Source organism: Chenopodium album, chromosome 15 (genome assembly GCF_948465745.1).
Source record: "Chenopodium album chromosome 15, dcCheAlbu1.1, whole genome shotgun sequence".
NCBI classification, from domain to species: domain Eukaryota; kingdom Viridiplantae; phylum Streptophyta; class Magnoliopsida; order Caryophyllales; family Amaranthaceae; genus Chenopodium; species Chenopodium album.
In genome coordinates this window covers 41,196,418-41,213,666 of record NC_137848.1, presented here as the reverse complement: position 1 = coordinate 41,213,666, position 17,249 = coordinate 41,196,418, and the positions used below count along the sequence as shown (strand labels likewise).

Below are 17,249 nucleotides of genomic sequence, written 5' to 3'. Positions count from 1 at the left end.
TTATGAAATAAAATAAATTATCTCTTATCATATGACATTTTTATCAATAAATCAATAATTTTTTCCTTAAAAGCGGGCTCCAAGTGATAATGACCTGATAAAATTGTAGATTTTCTTACCAAAATATCATGTGATAATTTCTGTTTATCATATAGCCAAGGCTTTCCCAATTATTATTTTTACTTTTCCGAGTAAGAATTGAAGTTTTTATTTTTATATTTTGTAGCTTTATGATTTAAAGCTATCATTGGTTTTAGGGGAGTAATTTTATATTTGGACTAGTACGTGTTCCGGGCGTTGCCCCAGATACCCATTTTAGAAAGTGTGTGGGCATGTTTGTATAATAATAATAATAATAATAATAATAATAATAATAATAATAATAATAATAATAATAATAATAATAATAATTTGTAGTATTAAATTTAGTAGTACCCTTTATTTTTTACTGCTTCCATTCTTATTAAAATAAGCTAAAAAAAATATTAATTTAATTAGCAAAAAAAAAAAAAAAATTATTAAAACACTTTTTTAAGTGAAAAATTATTCATAATTAGCTTCCTAACATTGACTGAATTCACTTCAAAATTCCCTTGTATTATACAGTTTATGTTTTGTCCTGATTTTAGTATTTGTTTTTTTACTTAGTAATGTCTAACAAAATCACAAACATACACAAAAATATTACAATCGAATATGAAGAATACTTGATTCAAAAGCTTTGATGGTAAATCAATAACAATGGTAGACTAAAAAAAATAAATAAATTAATGGTACATGGCTATATTTATAATTATAATTACGTGGTAATTCGTATAGGAGTAAAATTGTATCATTAATTGGATATTCATATGTGGTGTGTTGCTATAAGTAAAATTCTACTCCTATTTTTAATAAAAAAGATAAATTTTTTTACAAGAATTATAAATTATTTTATGTATACTTTTTTATCCTAAACAAATCTATTCAATCTAATCTAATTTAACGTGACATCTAATCTAATCACAATAATACCAATTTGTCGCCTACGTGGCTTGACACTTGGCGAAAAACTGGAATGCCAAGTGTCGATGTCTCGCGGTCTGGCTGCGAGACCAGTTTTATATATTAGTGATATATGATATGATATGATGTGAGGATGATATGGAGTATTGGTAATTATGCTGAGAAATGATAGTTGTTCCAGGTGTGGATTCAAGGGTTCTGCTGGCGCGAGCTGGGTCCCGTTGATGACCTGCGCAAGGCAACACACGTAAACTGCCCTCGGGGGTGGCTCGAGGAACCCCCCTCCGATGCTTAAGTTAGAATGTGTTTAGAGAGAGAAAGTGTACTTAGAGAGATGTAGAGAGTGTAATAACTTGTGTGTCTAAACTCCTTTTCGTCGTACTTTGTCCTCTATTTATAGGCGTACGATCTCCTTTGAGGGGAATCATACTTGGTTAGCCTGCGGGCTGACACTGTCGGGCCGAGGAGCCCCTTCGACTATTCTTCCAGCGGTGAGTGCGCACCTCGGGGGCTAGTCTGGGACCCCGGTGATAGCTCAGCAGGAGCTATCCTATACAATTAGCCCCTCAAGAGGTGGTATGAGGTCACTCATGCCGGCTCTTGCTTGCGCGGTGAATCCTTTTTTAATGGTTCCGGCTGGAGAAAATAGCACAGCAGGAGCTATCCCCTACAACTAGCCCCTCGAGAGATGGTATGAGGTCACTCATGCCAGCTATTCTGAGCGCATGGTCTTATCGGCCGTTGCTCAATGGGTCGTCTGGCTAAACTACCTCGTGTACCACTAGCCCCTCAAGTCTTTAGATTGACTACGCGATTCTGAGACTTGAGTGGTCATGCCGTAGGTTGGTGGAGATGCGATGCGTTTGTGCTTGGTGATAGTGGCTTTTTTCCGCCGACGACGCGTATGTCTTTCTGTATCGTAGTACGTTTCATTTATTCTCGCTGATGCTAGAGGAACGGTTTTTCCTGGACGAATCTTTAATTGTTCCGCCTGGAATTTGAGACATGACGCGCCTGCAGGGAGGAATTTCGATTACTCCCGGTAAAGTCTGAGAAATGACGAGCTTGTAGGGAGGAATTTCGATTACTCCCGCTGAAGTCTGAGAAATGACGAGCTTGCAGGGAGGAATTTTGATTACTCCCGCTGAAGCATGAGAAATGACGGAATTGCACGGAGGAATTTCGATTACTCCCGCTGAAGTCTGAGAAATGACGAGCTTGTAAGGAGGAATTTCGATTACTCCCGCTGAAGTCTTGTAATACCCGATTATTTTATGATATTTTCTTAAAATAGTTAAAATAATTTATTTGATATTATGTAACTTTTTTTTTAAACAACAAAGTTTATTTTTCAAAAGTTTATATCTAGTTGGACTTTTGTTTACGAAACTATAATTACATGTTAACCCTAATTATATATTCTTTAATATCTTATATCTATATATATAGGCTTCTGTTGATAATTTTCTATGCTCGGCCGTCTCACGCTTGTTGTATATTATTGTTGCTCAAACTTTGATCATCATAAATATTATCATGTTTCCGTCAATTAAAGATTATGCAATTTCCACTTACTCTTGATTCTCAAATTATCAACCAATTTTGTAGCCTGATTCTTCCACCAAACTTTCTATTTTGACAACCACTATATGAGCCCACTTATCTTTTTAATATCCTGCGTGTGAATTGCAAGTCGTGACTCGAGAGGCCGCAATGCTTTACCTTGCTCTATACTTCGTATCTGTTTAATTGTTTCCGAAAGGTAATCTCACTATCAACCCTTTAGAGTTGTTTGTTTATAATTTGATTGTATTATTTATTATTTGTAATCACACGATATTAATTAATTTTTGGATTTGTTTGATTATAAATCGTTAGTATATATTAATTGTACTCCGTATTGTTATGTGTAAATTTTATAATTTGTAAATTATATATGATCATGACTTATATATATACACATGATTAGTGTGTGGTATAATATGATTCTAATTGCCGTATTATTTTTGTGGTATTGATTGATTGTGTTATTTTTCTAGGGTTTTTAATGTATTTGTTATAGGGAGTATTGTTTTATTGAGATTTTAGGGTTACTAATGTAGAGTATTATTTGGGTTGAGAATTAATTAATTTTGGGTGCTAGTATTATTAGGGTTAATAATGTAGAGTTGAAATATTCATGAATCGAATTGTTATGTTATTTGGGAACATGTGCCATTATTGAGATATTATAAATTAATTTGTGAATGGTTAATTGATCAATGTATGAGATCAAAAGGTTGAACATATTATTTTGTTATTGGTTTGAGGCTCGGCGTTATAGACTTTATTCCTTGGCATGTTGGTAATGAGATAATGATCATGAGTTAAGAATGAGGTACAATCTTTATTTATATTTTTCTATGGTCCCCTATAGTGGGATTTAGCCTGTATGTGGTCTGGTTCAAGGTGTTTTCTGGTTATTGAGAGTATTCAAGTTTTTATACTTGTTGGTTTGTTGTTCGAATTATTCATGTCCAAGGCTAGGTATAAAACAAAGAGAGTGGTACATTTATGGGACAGATGAGTTGAGTAAAGGTTCGTGTTATTATTCGAGGTTGAGTTGATAAAGGTTATTTTTCCAGAGTACAATGTGTAATGTAGTTTCGAACTACACTGTTTAATTGATCTAGTAATATTGATTATTATATTATACTTTGTATTTTGATATGTGGTGATTACTCAGCTTTTGCTGATGTGTTTGTTGTTTTGTTGTGCTATTTGTGTTTGCGGCCATGTTTTTTCTTATGGTGGTCCTGCGACGATCTATTTTGGAATTTGTCCTTAATGGTGAGCAGTCAAGATTGTTTAAGCAGGCTGATCAAGTGATAGTAGCTAAAGGAGCTCAAGTGATCGGTTAGTGTTTTTATAACGAGTTTGTAAAGTTGTATAAATAGCTCACTTAGATTATGTTTTTTTGTAGAATTAGGTTGTGAAAGATGAGTTTTGTTGCTTTGAATTGCCATGAGAATTTGAGGAGCATAAATTTGGTGGAAATAAAATAGAGACACGATTCGTAAGACAGTTGAGTTTTCATTGGGAGAATTTGAAAACCAAGTTGGAGAGGAGTCTTATCAATTAATTTTGTGAAAGAAAATTTTGAGGAGTCCATGGATTCATAAATGTGGAAATATGAATCAGGTCTTTTGGGTTAATTAATGTATTAGCAATCATTATGGATTTAATGAATCGAGTGTTCCATGAGTACAGTAATTCGATAAATTTATGGTTTTATTAATGATATCTTGCCATACTTGAAGAGTGAGGAGGATCATAATAGGCATTTGAGGATTCTGTTGACAACTCTTAGGGATGACCTGTAATATGCTAAGTTTCAGAAGTGTGAGTTTTATTAATGACCAAAAGTTACATTTTCGGAGATTACATAAAAAAAAAATAATAAAAAAAAAGTATTTTGATTTTAATTTTCAAGCAGTGATTGAGTGGCCTATACCTAACAATGTGACCGATACAAGGAGTTTATTGGGATTAGATGTTTAGGGAGGTTTGTAAAGGATTTTTGAGGATTGCTAGCGAAACTACCTTGATAAAGGAGAGTTAGTTTGAATGGGATGAGAAGTGTACACAAGCCTTTTAAACTCTTAAAGAACATATAACCTGCATTTGTTTTAGTCTTACTTAATGGGAGTGGTGGACTTGAAGTTTATACTTAATGGGCGTGTGTTGCAATGAAATGGGAAAATGATAATGCTTCTTGCCAAGGTAGATCTTGAGATTGCGGATATACTATTTACATTGGAGATTTATTCGAAGACATTATCTAAACAATGTCACTTGTAAGATCTTTACGGATCATAAGAGCCTTACCTTGTTAGCCAAGGAGAGCTAAAAGGGATTATTAAATGCCATGTGAATTGAACTGTTTATATTTGAGAAAATTATAGAGAAGCAAGTTGAGAATAAATCATTGCAGAAAGAAGAGATGAAAAAGAAGTGCCTAATGTTGTTATTGAGGTGAGTTACGGGGGCGTAACTCTTTTCTTTAAGAGGGGTAGAATGCGATGTAATTCCGCGCTTTTTACCTCATTTATGCTATTTATTGCTTGAGTTTGCATGATTTTGCTTATTATTATACATTATTATTGTGTTTACATGCAATTAAAGTATGTAAACTTTAGCCAAGTACAAGTTTATCGTGTATAAGGTTAGTTTGTTGAGTATACATGTTGCGATGCAAGCAATTTACAGCAATACAAAAATATAAAATTCTTAATTATTTTGAAAAATTATGGATTTTGGGTTAAGTTTCGGGGACGAAACTTCTTTTAAGAGAGGTATATTGTAATCCCCCACAAATTTGTGAAATTTATAATTATATTTTATGATATCTATATGTATATTATTATAATTATGTATTTGTTTAGATTATGTTAATATAATTTAATCAAAGATTTATGTATATATTTAATGAGGATTACTTCAATGAGAAATGTATTTTATTCTACTATCATTGTACTTGGACTAACTCTTCTTATATTTCTCCTTAAACTCACTAGTTTAAGCCCAGTTAGTAAGAAACCCCAAGCCCACTTCATTGGAAAGAACAAAAACCCTCAAATTCGCCCCTCCTTGCAATTTCACGTACTACTACTAGTACTACTTTCCCTCTTGCTTTTCCCCTTCATTCACAAACTACAAAAAAAAGGGAAAAAAAAAATCTTCAAGCTGCACCTGCTCTGCTGGAGCTGCTGCTGTCCGACGCACCACCAGAGCCACCACCGCCTGCTGCCGCCCTTGAACCACCGCACGTCCAGCCACCGTTTTCCCCTCTCTTTCTTCCTTCTTTTGTTAAAATTGTTTCAAGCTTAAATCTTTATTAATTTTTGGTCTTAAATTGTAATACTATTGTTAAGTGTTTATTTAATTCAAAAGACTATAAATTTATGAGTTTTAGATGTTAAAATTCTTGGATCAATTTTCAGATTTCCTTAATTAAGAATTTTGTGTTTAAAGTCTTGATTTTAGGGCTTAAAATGTGTTAGTCAAGTTATTTATTATATTGTGCTTATGTTATGTTAAAACTTTATTTTTGGGGATTAAATTCAATTTTCAGAGTATAAAAGTATGGATTTTTGGGTTTAACTATCCTAAATCATATTTTAGAGTTCTATTTATACTACTTGGTTATTCTAATTTAACTATGTTAAAGGGTTGCTAAAAAAGTTTCAAATTTAAAGTTTGTAATTAAATTTCAGACTTTGTAATATGAATTGTATTGTTTTAGTATCAAAATAAGAAGTTTTTATGTTTCTACATATTTTATTAAGCTACTACTTTGATATTTCAAGCGTAGATTGTTGATTTTCCAAAAGATAATAACAAACTAAATTTTTAGATTTTCTTAGTAGCTTAAGTATGCTGTAATTTATGTACAAAGGTGTATTTTAAGGTTTTTATGAAGGAAATATAAAGAACTATGTATAAGCTTTTGGATTTAATTAAAGGGAAGGTATTAAAGTATTGTTTAATTAGATTTTGAAGGTTTTTAAGTGAGTTAGTATTGCTGTAAATATGGTTGTTTGGGTGTTGATTGAAATCTTATTGTTTGGTTTAGAAGAGGACTTTATAGAAGGTGATTTCTAACTAGTAAAGTGGCATACCAATTCGTTTACTCAAGGTACATACAAGGATACAGAAACTCAGACTTTAGAAGCATGTTAAAGGACTTGGAAAACTTAGAATCATGTTAGGAACTTGTGGATGGGTTAAAATTGTATGGTAGTAATTGTGATTAATGTTTGATGTGATAGTTGGTTTTGATTCAAGTATGAGGATTGTGTATTAATTTATCTTGTAAGTATTATTTATGCATTCAACTGCAAGATGATTTTAGAGGCAAAGGTACGTGAATATGTAAAATGAATTATTTTATTACTCGTTCATGATTATTGAGATGGAATGAATAAAGGAAGAATTAAAGTCTTACAAGACGGGGTTAAGGTTTTGGGGTGCTTTATGCACTTAAGGTGTTTAAAACCGAGGTAGTAAAGGGAATCAATAATAAATATTGCTTGTCACTAATAAATCAAGAATTGAATTGGAAACTTGGTTTACTAGATTGAATTGATATTGGATTGATTGTATTGTTTTGCATACGAGTCATCACCAATTCTAAACATGTAAATCACATAAAGTGCAAGATGGATGAGCATGCAAAAAAATTCTATATTTGTGCACATCTAGAGTAATGACAATCAGGGGTTGGGGTACACGGGGTATTAGCCATGCACTTTTCTAGAGGCCGTCTGATCTATTAGTCTCTTGTTTCAAATACTTTTCAAAAACTAGGAGTTAGATGAGATCTCATACTAGCTATAGTCACGGAGTCGCGCTCTTGGCCATTGGATGTTTATTGATGTTTCCGAAAGGAGGCATGGGGTTTTTCTTTATTAATGTTCCAAATGGAGCATGGGATGGACAACCTTGTCTATTGCTTAATCCGATGAATAAAATGAAATGATTTAATTATTATTAACTAGCGAAGTCTTAGTAAAGTTGATAGTTGAGTCGTGTGTTTGAGTCTATAATTTAATTGTATGTGATGGTTGAATATTAGTAGCATGCTAGGGATTTCTTATTATATTTCGTAGCTTGTATGTACTCAGTGTTGTTGATTGCGTGCTTTTGCGTGTCTTTCTTTGGTCATGGCCTTCGCCTTTCAATAACCCTTTGACGATCCAATTTTTACACTTGTAATATTGGGGAGCAGATTAACCACAAGTTTTTACATATTTAGAATTTGCATCGAGGTGGTGGGATTTTGAGTTGAGTATTGGTTACCTTTCACAGCTTACTTTATTTCTTACTTTTGAATTTATTTAAACTCGGTTTCATCTATACACTACTTTTACTAGTTTGGGTTTTGAATAAGGGCCTTAATAGTTCCAAGTTGTAAGACTTAATTTAGTTTTGGTTGTTGGTTTTGAAACTTATTTATAATTGAATTAGTTTTTCCGCTGTTAACTTTTGATATAGCCTTAACGTTTGAACACGTGGCGGTAGCACGTCAGTAATTCTCTTGAATTTTGTTCATGGTACTCACAGGTTTAAAGAGAGAATTATTGGGGTGTTACAAGTCTGGGAAATGACGAGCTTGCAGGGAGGAATTTCGATTACTCCCGTTGAAGTCTGAAAAATGACGGGCTTGCAGGAAGGAATTTCGATTACCGGGCTCATTATTTTTTGGGCGGGAATAGTGTTTTGCATGAGTGGGACACGTGTCGGTCATCTGAGCGGTTTGGCTTTATTGCTTGACTCAACTGCCTATTTATTTCCCCATTAAATTCACTGTCTTCCTTTCTTTCTTTTTACCTTCTTCATTTTTTCATCTTCCTCTTTCTTTTTTGAAATTTCTCGCCCTTCATTTTCTTCACAGACGTGCATCAGTCCTCCATTGTTATTGTAAGTTCTCGTCTTTGTTTTGCTCTACTTTTGTTTTGTTTGTTTGTTTTCCCTTCACTCTTTATATTCACTGAGATTTCTTGCTTTTTTGGTTGCAGTTTGAGACCTTGTCCTTCGTTCGGCTTCTTGTGCGGCCATTGTTGTCGTGTTCTGTTGCTTTTAGCAACTTTTTGTCATAAAGGTACTTTCATTGTGCCTTTTCTTGTATGTATGTGCTCATTTTTGTTTCTTTTTGTATTTTCTTCTTTGCAAGATTGCTTATTTTGATCAATTTTGACTGTCTTCGTCCAATTCATCCCCTTCTGTTGTTGTATTTGTATTCTCAATTCTTTTCTCCCGATTCTTGCGCTGCTTTCCTTGCACTCGTTCTTTTGGAATTTAACTGATCTTTGCTTTTCTGGCACTCCATTCTCTTCATCTTCTTTGGGGGGCTTTTCTGTCTTTGTAGATCTTTTAGGATGTCTGACGCTTCTGACAGTCAAAATGTGAGTGAGCCTCTCATGACCACTAGGTCAGGCTCTCTTTCAGAGTCATCTCACTTAGGTGAGCGCTCTGCGTGCACTTCTTTTGCTTTTCCTATTTCTCCCCCCTTCCTTTACAAATGGTTATGCCTTTGCCCTCCTGCTGCGGGCAAGGCAAGTACTGCTACGACTCCTCCTGTTGTACCTGAGTCGGGTAGTAGTCGCTCTATTAAGGGTAGCGTTTTCCGCCCTTTTCGGCTTAGACCACGTCCTGATTTCTTTAACACTTATTGTGAGCGGGTGCTTATTCAGGATGGGGTACCTATATCCCATTTTGCTCGTTTAAGGAGGCACGCGATGCTCCATGAGATATTAGCTGACATGGTCAAGGCTAATCCCCCTGATGTTTCTCTTATTAGCCCTATTCCCCATGTTAAGCCTTTAAACAGTTTTGCTTGGCTTGATGACATGGCTGATGTGAATCGGTTTGACCATTATGTAGTGCGGGGTGGCAGCGCTGCAACTTCTTCACCATCTCATTCTCCAGCTGCGAGTATGAGCAGGGTGGCTGAATCTCTTGGTGAGAGTGCTTTTTATGACTATCATCCCATTTATGCAGAGGTGCTCGTTGAAGAGGGCAAACCTGACTTCTTTCTGGACGAAAGGTGTCATGGCCCTAAGAATTGCGTGCTGGACTCCAACTGGCGTAAGGATGCAAGGAAGTTGGATCTTGCTGTTGTGGGGTAGAAGTTCTATGGGTTTGGTCAGGGCTACAAGCTGGTTTGCCAGCTAAGGGCTCCAAGTTATCTGCTCCTCCTGCTGGTCATATTGCAGCCTTTGCTTCTCAACTGGACTTAGGCTTGAGATTTCCTCTTGACCCTACCTTGGATAAGGTCTTTCGAGCCTTCAACCTTTGTATTGCTTTGTTGCATCCTGCTTCTCTACACACTTTGATATGTTTACTGTGGTTTCTGCGATTTCGGAGGTATCTAGAATCACTGCATCTATTCAAATCTCTGATTAGCCTGAAAAGGTCGTCTTCTGGTTCCGAGTCTGGGTGGTATTACGTGGCTCCCAAAGAAGGTCGAGTTTTGTCTTACCCTAAATTTGACCGTTTTAGGGACTGGATTGGCAAGTTTTTCTAGGTTGCAATGCCTTCCTCTTTTGCTGTGCCACGCAATTTCAGGGAGATTCGTACTAATATGGCTGGGGTTACTGTTTCCCCCACTGAATTTGCTCGCGAAACAAACGCTTTTGACATGCTGCAGGGGGCGGGCACATGTGACGCTAAGTTTCCCAAGTTTTGGCTGCCTAACTCCTTGTACATTATGGGCAATGCGCAGCTTTCTGCTATGCACTTGTGTTCTACCCATGAGCCTGGTAAGCCTTGTTTTTTATTTTGCCTTTTATTTGTAAGAGTTTTTCTCTCTTCTCCTTTACTTATGCTGTGCTCTTATGTCCTTTGTTTTGTCTCTTTTGCTGCTTGATTTTCAGGTTATGAAAAATTGGATAGGGGTATTCTTGGGCTGAAGGGCAATTGGAAGGACCCTCTTACTGCCAATCCTGACAATCCTCCAGGGCTTTTTAAGACCCTAGAGGTTTATGCTGGCTCTTTGAAGGGTGAAGTTCGCTTAGCCCCAGCTGAACTGAGAGTTGTTTTTGGCATTATGACCGCTGCTCATCGTGCAGGGTCTAGTCGTGCTGAAGCTGAGCCTTCCTCTTTCACTGTTGGGGGTCGACGGGAAACTCGCCCTGCACCCAGGGAAGTTATCTTAGGGTCTGAGGCGTTAGTGGCGCAGGGTGCTTCTCGTGAGAAGCGTTTTGTTGCGGCTTTCGTCCAGGTGGCACCTCAAACTTCTGTGGTAAATGAACCACTAAATCAAGCTTTTGATGATTACAAGTATAATGTTGATGACTTTGCTGGCAGCGTTCTTAAGTTTTCCATTGAGGAGGCTGAGACTAAAGCTGCGGTGGGTGAGAAACCCACAACTTCTGCTGAGCATGTTCTGCTCTATTCTCCCAGCATTGGTACTATCATTGCTGCTAAGGACGCTACTGGTCCTTCTACTGAGGCTTTTGATTTTCAGCTCCCTGATGATGCTATTATGGAGTTACCAAAATTCCACCTCGCCCTTTTGGGCCGCGAGGCCATTTGTGAAGTGCTAACAGGGAAGGGCACTCTCAGCCTGGAGGTTCGCACAAACAGGATCATCCAGTTATTAACTTGGAGGATGACCCTGTGCCTTCCCCTTCAGGTGACGCCGATTAGCCCTCTACTAAGAAAGCTCGTACTTCTTCTATTCTTGATCCCTTTGCTTCTCACTCTGCTAACTTTGGGATTTTTGGTGAGAATGCTGGTAAAGAGACAAGCACCCAGAACTCTAGTGAGCTTAATCGCTGTGTTCACCAGTTCCTGGGTGATGCTTTTGAGAACCCACTCTCTGCGACCTCTATTTCTGCTGGAGGCACTTTTCGTCCTACGAGACCTATAGAGTTTGGGGAGGTCCCCATTGATGCTACTATTCGTCCCCTGCTGTGCCCTGCTGGGGCTGAGAACGCTCCCTTTCGTCCTCTGATGAATGTTCGTGCTGATGAGTCTTTATTTGTGGATAACCCACAGAATGGTGGCACCTTGGGATATCGCCTCACTCAGGGCGTTCGTCTCCCTGCTAACTCTACTAGCAGCTCAGTCAGTCTCCCTGCTGCCACTGCATGCCATGATTTGTAGAAGGTTAGCTTTTATATTTCTAGCTTTTCCTTTTTGCTTTGGCTTCCTCCTGCTTATTTATTTTAGCTTGCTCGCTTTTGTTTTGTTTTAGCTTGATTTTCTTTGCTTTTTCCTTATCTTATTTTCGTCCTTTAGTTTGTTTGCTGCTTACCAAGTCTGTTGGCGACTTGGCTAATGCCTTGCTTACAGTGGAGAAGGAGTACCAAAACCAGGACCTGGCCCTTGCTCAGAAGGATAAGGAGGTCCATCAGGCTTGTTCTGAGAGGGATACGATGGTTGGTGAGGTGGCTCCATTGAGAGAGAGAGAGCGGATGCCCTGCAACTTCAGCTAGGAGAATTCAAGCTCACCAAGACAAAGCTAGTTCACAGTTGGGAACTTCTCAAGCCAGGGTATAGGCATTGGAAGCTGAAATGGCTCATCTGCGGGCTAAGCGAGAGAATGAGCTTGAAGCTGCTAAGAAGTAGGCACTTAGGTCTTTTGTGCTTTCTCCAACTTTTGCTAAACTGCTCGCTAATCGCCACGATGGAGGTTGGGAGGTCGCAGTTCACTACGTGAGCGGTCTTTACGGCGAGAGTGAGGAGCAGAAGGCTCGTTTCAACGCCTTTAAGGCTAAGGTTGAGGTTGCTGGGGAAGCTGGCCTTTTTTATCAGTCTGCTGACCATCCTCGTGTTGCTAACTGCAAAGTCCCCAACCATGCTGTGCTGAATCTGGAGGTACCTTTATGCACTGACATTGCTGTTGCCATTAGAGTGGAGACTTTGGCTAATGAGCAATAAAGGTTTTGGCGGCTATTACCCCCTTCCAACGGTTCATCGGAATTTCCCTTACCTAGGTCTGTAGTCACTAGGTAGCTTTTGTTATTGTCTTTGGGGTGTATAGCCGCCAAAGATTGTATTTTCTGTGTGCTTTCCCATAACATTTTATTTTCTGATTGCTGGGCTTGTCCAGCTTAACTTGAATTATGTGTTTTTCTAACTATTTTGCTGAATATTTCCTCATCCAGGTGGATGGGGGTTTAGCTTTGTGAATGTTGTAACTTTCTTGTTGAATGTTTACTCTGCCTTGGTGGGCAGAGGTTCAAGTTGTTAGTATATGCGTTTGATAACTTCTCTGTTATTTCGTTTATTGCTTATCTTGCTGCCAGTATGCTTGTTTAGACACACTGCTGAGCCATGGTGTACTAGTACCTAAACCTTAACTCAACAGCCCCTTTGTTGTACTAGGTGAAGCCTCATAGGTTGAGCTTTCCTGTTGCTTTTATTCTAACTGCTTCTCTGACTTTGCTCCCTGACCTGGCTGTATAGGGCCCTCTTATTTCTTGGCCTTCTATTGCGCTTGGTGGGAACTTGTTAAATTTTATGCCATTCATCTTGTTTATGATTAAGGCTTATGCGTTATGTCATATACTTAGTTTTTGTAGAGACTTACTTGCATGCCGTTTAGCTTGCTTGGCTGTAAGTTGTGTGTGCGTCGTTCAGCTTGTTTTGCTGTGAATTATTTATGTCATTTAGCTTGTTTTGCTGCGACTTATTTATGTCGTTCAGCTTTTTTGGCGATGGCTTGTTTGTATGCCGTTCAGCTTGTTTTGCTGCGACTTATTTATGTCATTCAGCTTGTTCTGCTGCGACTTATCATTTTCTGCATCTTACTTATCTTTTGTAAGAGCTTATTGCTGGCCTATCTCCTCTCCCCCCATAAAAGAGGTGAGCTAGGTGGGACCAAGAGAACATTGGTGATGCCTGCTCAGCCTGCTCCTTTGTTTCTCGTTCACCTTTCCCTGCTCAAGTTGAACGTGTCAGGCCTCCCCCTTAGGCGTCCCCGAGGTGGTACCCTGTTTTACTTTGAGCAGGTAAGTTAGACTTAGGGAAGTGTGATTTCTTTTGCCTAATGTCGTGTTGCTGCACCTTATTGTGATGATTTCTGCCTTTAATGTTTGTATGGCATTTTCTGCATGTTAGTGTGCAATGCTAAAGCATAACTCAACAGATAAACATGCTTAAACAAGCTCATATGGTATACTCCTTACGTAGAGGCTCGTATTTCATTGAATTCAAATGGCTTAAATTGCCTTGACTAACATAACATAATCTTAAACAAAGTTCTTGCGTAATTTAAACAGAGTTTTTCGATTAATACTTAGCCATTTGCCTTTTGAAACAAAATATTTCTTTAACACATCTGCATTGAAACTATTCCTTAAGACCTGACCTTCTTGATCTGCGAGGAGGAAAGCACCTGGCCCTACTTGCTCATGGACGATGAAAGGGCCTTCCCAGTTGGCTGATAGCTTTCCATGTTGGTTTCCCCTCCCTACTGCTGCTATCTTCTGAGAACAAAGTCCCCAAGCAGCAGTTCTCGATGCTTGACTCTTTTGTTGAAAGCCTTCGAGATTCTGCTCTTTTGGGCCACTAGCTTAAGAGCTGCTGTTAGCTGCATCTCTTGCAGGAAGTCCAACTCTTCCACCAAGCGCTTCTCGTTTCCTTGCTGCTCATAGTGCTAGATTCTCAGGCTGGGCATTTGTACCTCCAATAGAACTACTACGTCTGCCCCATAAGCCAGGGTGAAAGGACTTTTTCTAGTAGACTCCTTCTCTGTTGTTCTGTTTGCCAATAATACCTCCGGGACTAGGTCAGCCTAGAGGCCTTTATGTTCTTCCAACTTTCTTTGCAAGGTTGTTAGGATCAGCTTGTTTGCTGCTTCTCCTAGGGCATTGCTCTCTTCCAGGTAGTCCTTGATGGTGTCATAGTCAAACTAGCACCCATGGTCAAAGACTATGCATTGTTGCACCCCAAATCCTGTTATGATGTTCTTTCATATGAACGTTCTTACTTGGACTGCCTTTATGTACTTGGTGGGCTCAGCTTCAATCCACTTGGTGAATAGTCCACTGCCACTATGAGACATTTTCTGCCCGCTGACCCAGTGGTGAAAGGTCCTAATATGTCAATTCCTCACTGAGCAAACGGGATCGGGCTGAGAATTGGGGTCAGATCGTTTGCTGGCTGATTTATAACTGGAGCGTACTTTTGACACTTTTCACACCTTCTGACGTATACTAAGGCATCCTGCGTTAGGGTTGGCCTGTATGCTCCTCTTCTTAGTACTTCAACTCCCAAGGCTTTTCTGCCAATATGGTTGGCACAGATTCCTGAGTGTGCTTCTTCCATGATTTTTTCCTGTTTCCACTCTAGAATACACCTCAGTAGTGGCTTGGAGAAGCCCTTCTTGTTGAGCTCCTTGTTCATCACCACATACCAGTTGGTGTCCTTTTTGACTTTCTTAGCTTGTGCCTCGTCATCTGACAGCAAGCCATGTACCTTATAGGTCAGTATGTTTGTGAACCATGCTCGCTGCTGCTTGGTGCAATTCACCTGCTTGTTTTCTGCGATGCTGCTCTCTTCTAGGACTTCCACCATGACTGTCCTTATGAGGCTTTGTAGAGTAGAACTGGCTAGCTTTGATAGTGCATCAGCTTGGAAATTTTCCGCTCTGGGGACCAAGTCTATCTGAAAATGCATTAGCTGAGCCACCAGCTCTTTCACCTTGGTTGTTTACTTTAGCATTGTAAGCTCTCTAGCCTCATACTCCCCCTTCAGCTGGTGCACTTTTCTAGCTCCTGCTCCAATACTCATTCTCAGGCCTGCTAGAGTTGCTTCATACTCTGCCTCGTTGTTCGATGCCTTGAATTTGAACTTAATGGCATACTCAAATACATTGCATTCTGGCGATGTTATTATTATTCCTGCTCTGCTTCCTGTTTGGGTTGAAGATCCATCCACTGCCACATTCCAAACTCCAACTTCATCCTCTTTTTCTTCGCAAGAGGCTTCTACTATGAAGTCTGCTAAGGCTTGATCTTTGATAGTTGCCCTAGGCATGACCTCGAACTCATATTTAGAGAGCTCTATCGCCCACTTCAGGAGCCTGCCTGAGGCGTCCATTTTCTGCAGGGCCTTCTCTAGCGGGTGATTTATAAGGATTTGAATTGTGTGCGCGTTGAAATAGGGTTTTAACTTCCTTGTTGTTGTCACCATTGCGAAGGCCAGCTTTTCTACCAATGGGTTTCTCTACTTAGCCTCTATCAGCACGTGGCTTACAAAGTACACTGGTGTCTGCTATTTCTGCCTTTCGACCAGGAGAACTGACGCGATTGTCTGTATTGAGTCAGAGATGTACAACTATAGCTTTTCACTCAGCTCCGGGCTGATCATGGTTGGAAGCTTGGTCAGATGCTCCTTGATCCCCTCTAAAGCTTCTTTTTTCTACTTCACCCCACTAAAATTCTCTGTTTCCTTTCAGCAATTGGTAGAATGGTAGGGCTTTGTCAGCTGACTTGCTGATGAACCGAGTCAGCACCGCCATTCTTCTTGCCGGCTGCATGATATCTTTAGTGCACTTGGGCTCTGGGAGGCTTAGGACTGCCTCCACTTTCTCTGGGTTAGTATTGATTCCCCTCTCACTGACCAGGAAACCTAAGAACTTCCTAGAGCTCACCTCGAAAACACATTTCTTTGGGTTGAGCTTGATATTGTACTTGTTCATCATGGCAAATGTTTCTTCTAGGTCCATGATATGCCCTGCTTGCGCGACACTCTTGAAAATTGAGTCGTCAACGTACACTTCAACATTTCTTCCCTTTTGGTGCATGAACACTCTATCCATTGTCTTCTGAAAAGTAGCCCCTGCTTTCTTCAGCCCAAAGGGCATAGCTATGTAATTGTACACTCCCCCTTCAGTGATGAACGCGGTCTTTTATCTGTCTGGCTGTGCGGGCTGATGTGATGATACCCTGAGAAGGCATCCATGAAGCTTAGCAAGGCCTGACCGCTGATTGAGTCTACCAGCTGATTGATCCATGGCAGCGGGTAGCAGTCTTTTGGACATGCTTTGTTGAGATATGTGAAATCAACGCACATCCCCCACTAGCCATTTGCTTTCTTTACCATGACCACGTTGGCTAACCACTCTGGATAATCACTAGGCTCTATGAATCCTTCTTCTTGGAGCTTGTCCACCTCTTCCTAGATTTCCTGATTCTTCTCCGTGGAGAAGCTTTGCTTTTTCTGCCTAACTGGCTTGATGTCTTCTTTCACATTCAGCCTGTGAACCATAACTGCGGGGTCAATTCCTAGCATCTCATCTGCTGAAAATGCGAAAATATCCTTTTTCGCTGTTAGCAGCTCTATGAGGTGTACTCCCACTCCAGGGTCAATATCTTTCCCAATTTTTACCATTCTAGAGTTATCGCCCTTTGTAAGCTCAACAATTATATGCTCCCCACTGGGCAGTGGCTGGCACGAGGAAAATGTAGGTCGTTCTCTACCCTTTCCTAAAGCCAAAGAAAATTTATAAACACTCGACCAACCTAATACGAGTATATGGTAAGTCAAGGGTCGAACCCAAGGGAATGAATAGGTGTAAGCTATAGCCTAGGTCAAGCTACTTCGAAGTTTGTGGGAAGATGCGGTTGGTAACTAAGGTATCAAGAAATCTAGATAAATCGAGAAATTCAATATACTAAACACTAGGGATATAGGTTCCACATGCAAGCTCAATGATTATGCTAATTGAATGATCACTCAATCAATTCAAA

The 17,249-nt window shown here is 39.2% G+C and overlaps 1 protein-coding gene across 1 annotated transcript; it reads right to left on the bottom strand.

Moving 5' to 3' along the window:
* Positions 1–14,607: 14,607 nt before the first annotated feature.
* LOC145581172 (uncharacterized) lies at positions 14,608–15,072 on the bottom strand. The gene has a single exon (XM_081638229.1). The coding sequence runs from the start codon at positions 15,070–15,072 to the stop codon at positions 14,608–14,610; it is 465 nt and encodes a 154-aa protein (XP_081494355.1).
* Between the last annotated feature and the right edge of the window lie 2,177 nt (positions 15,073–17,249).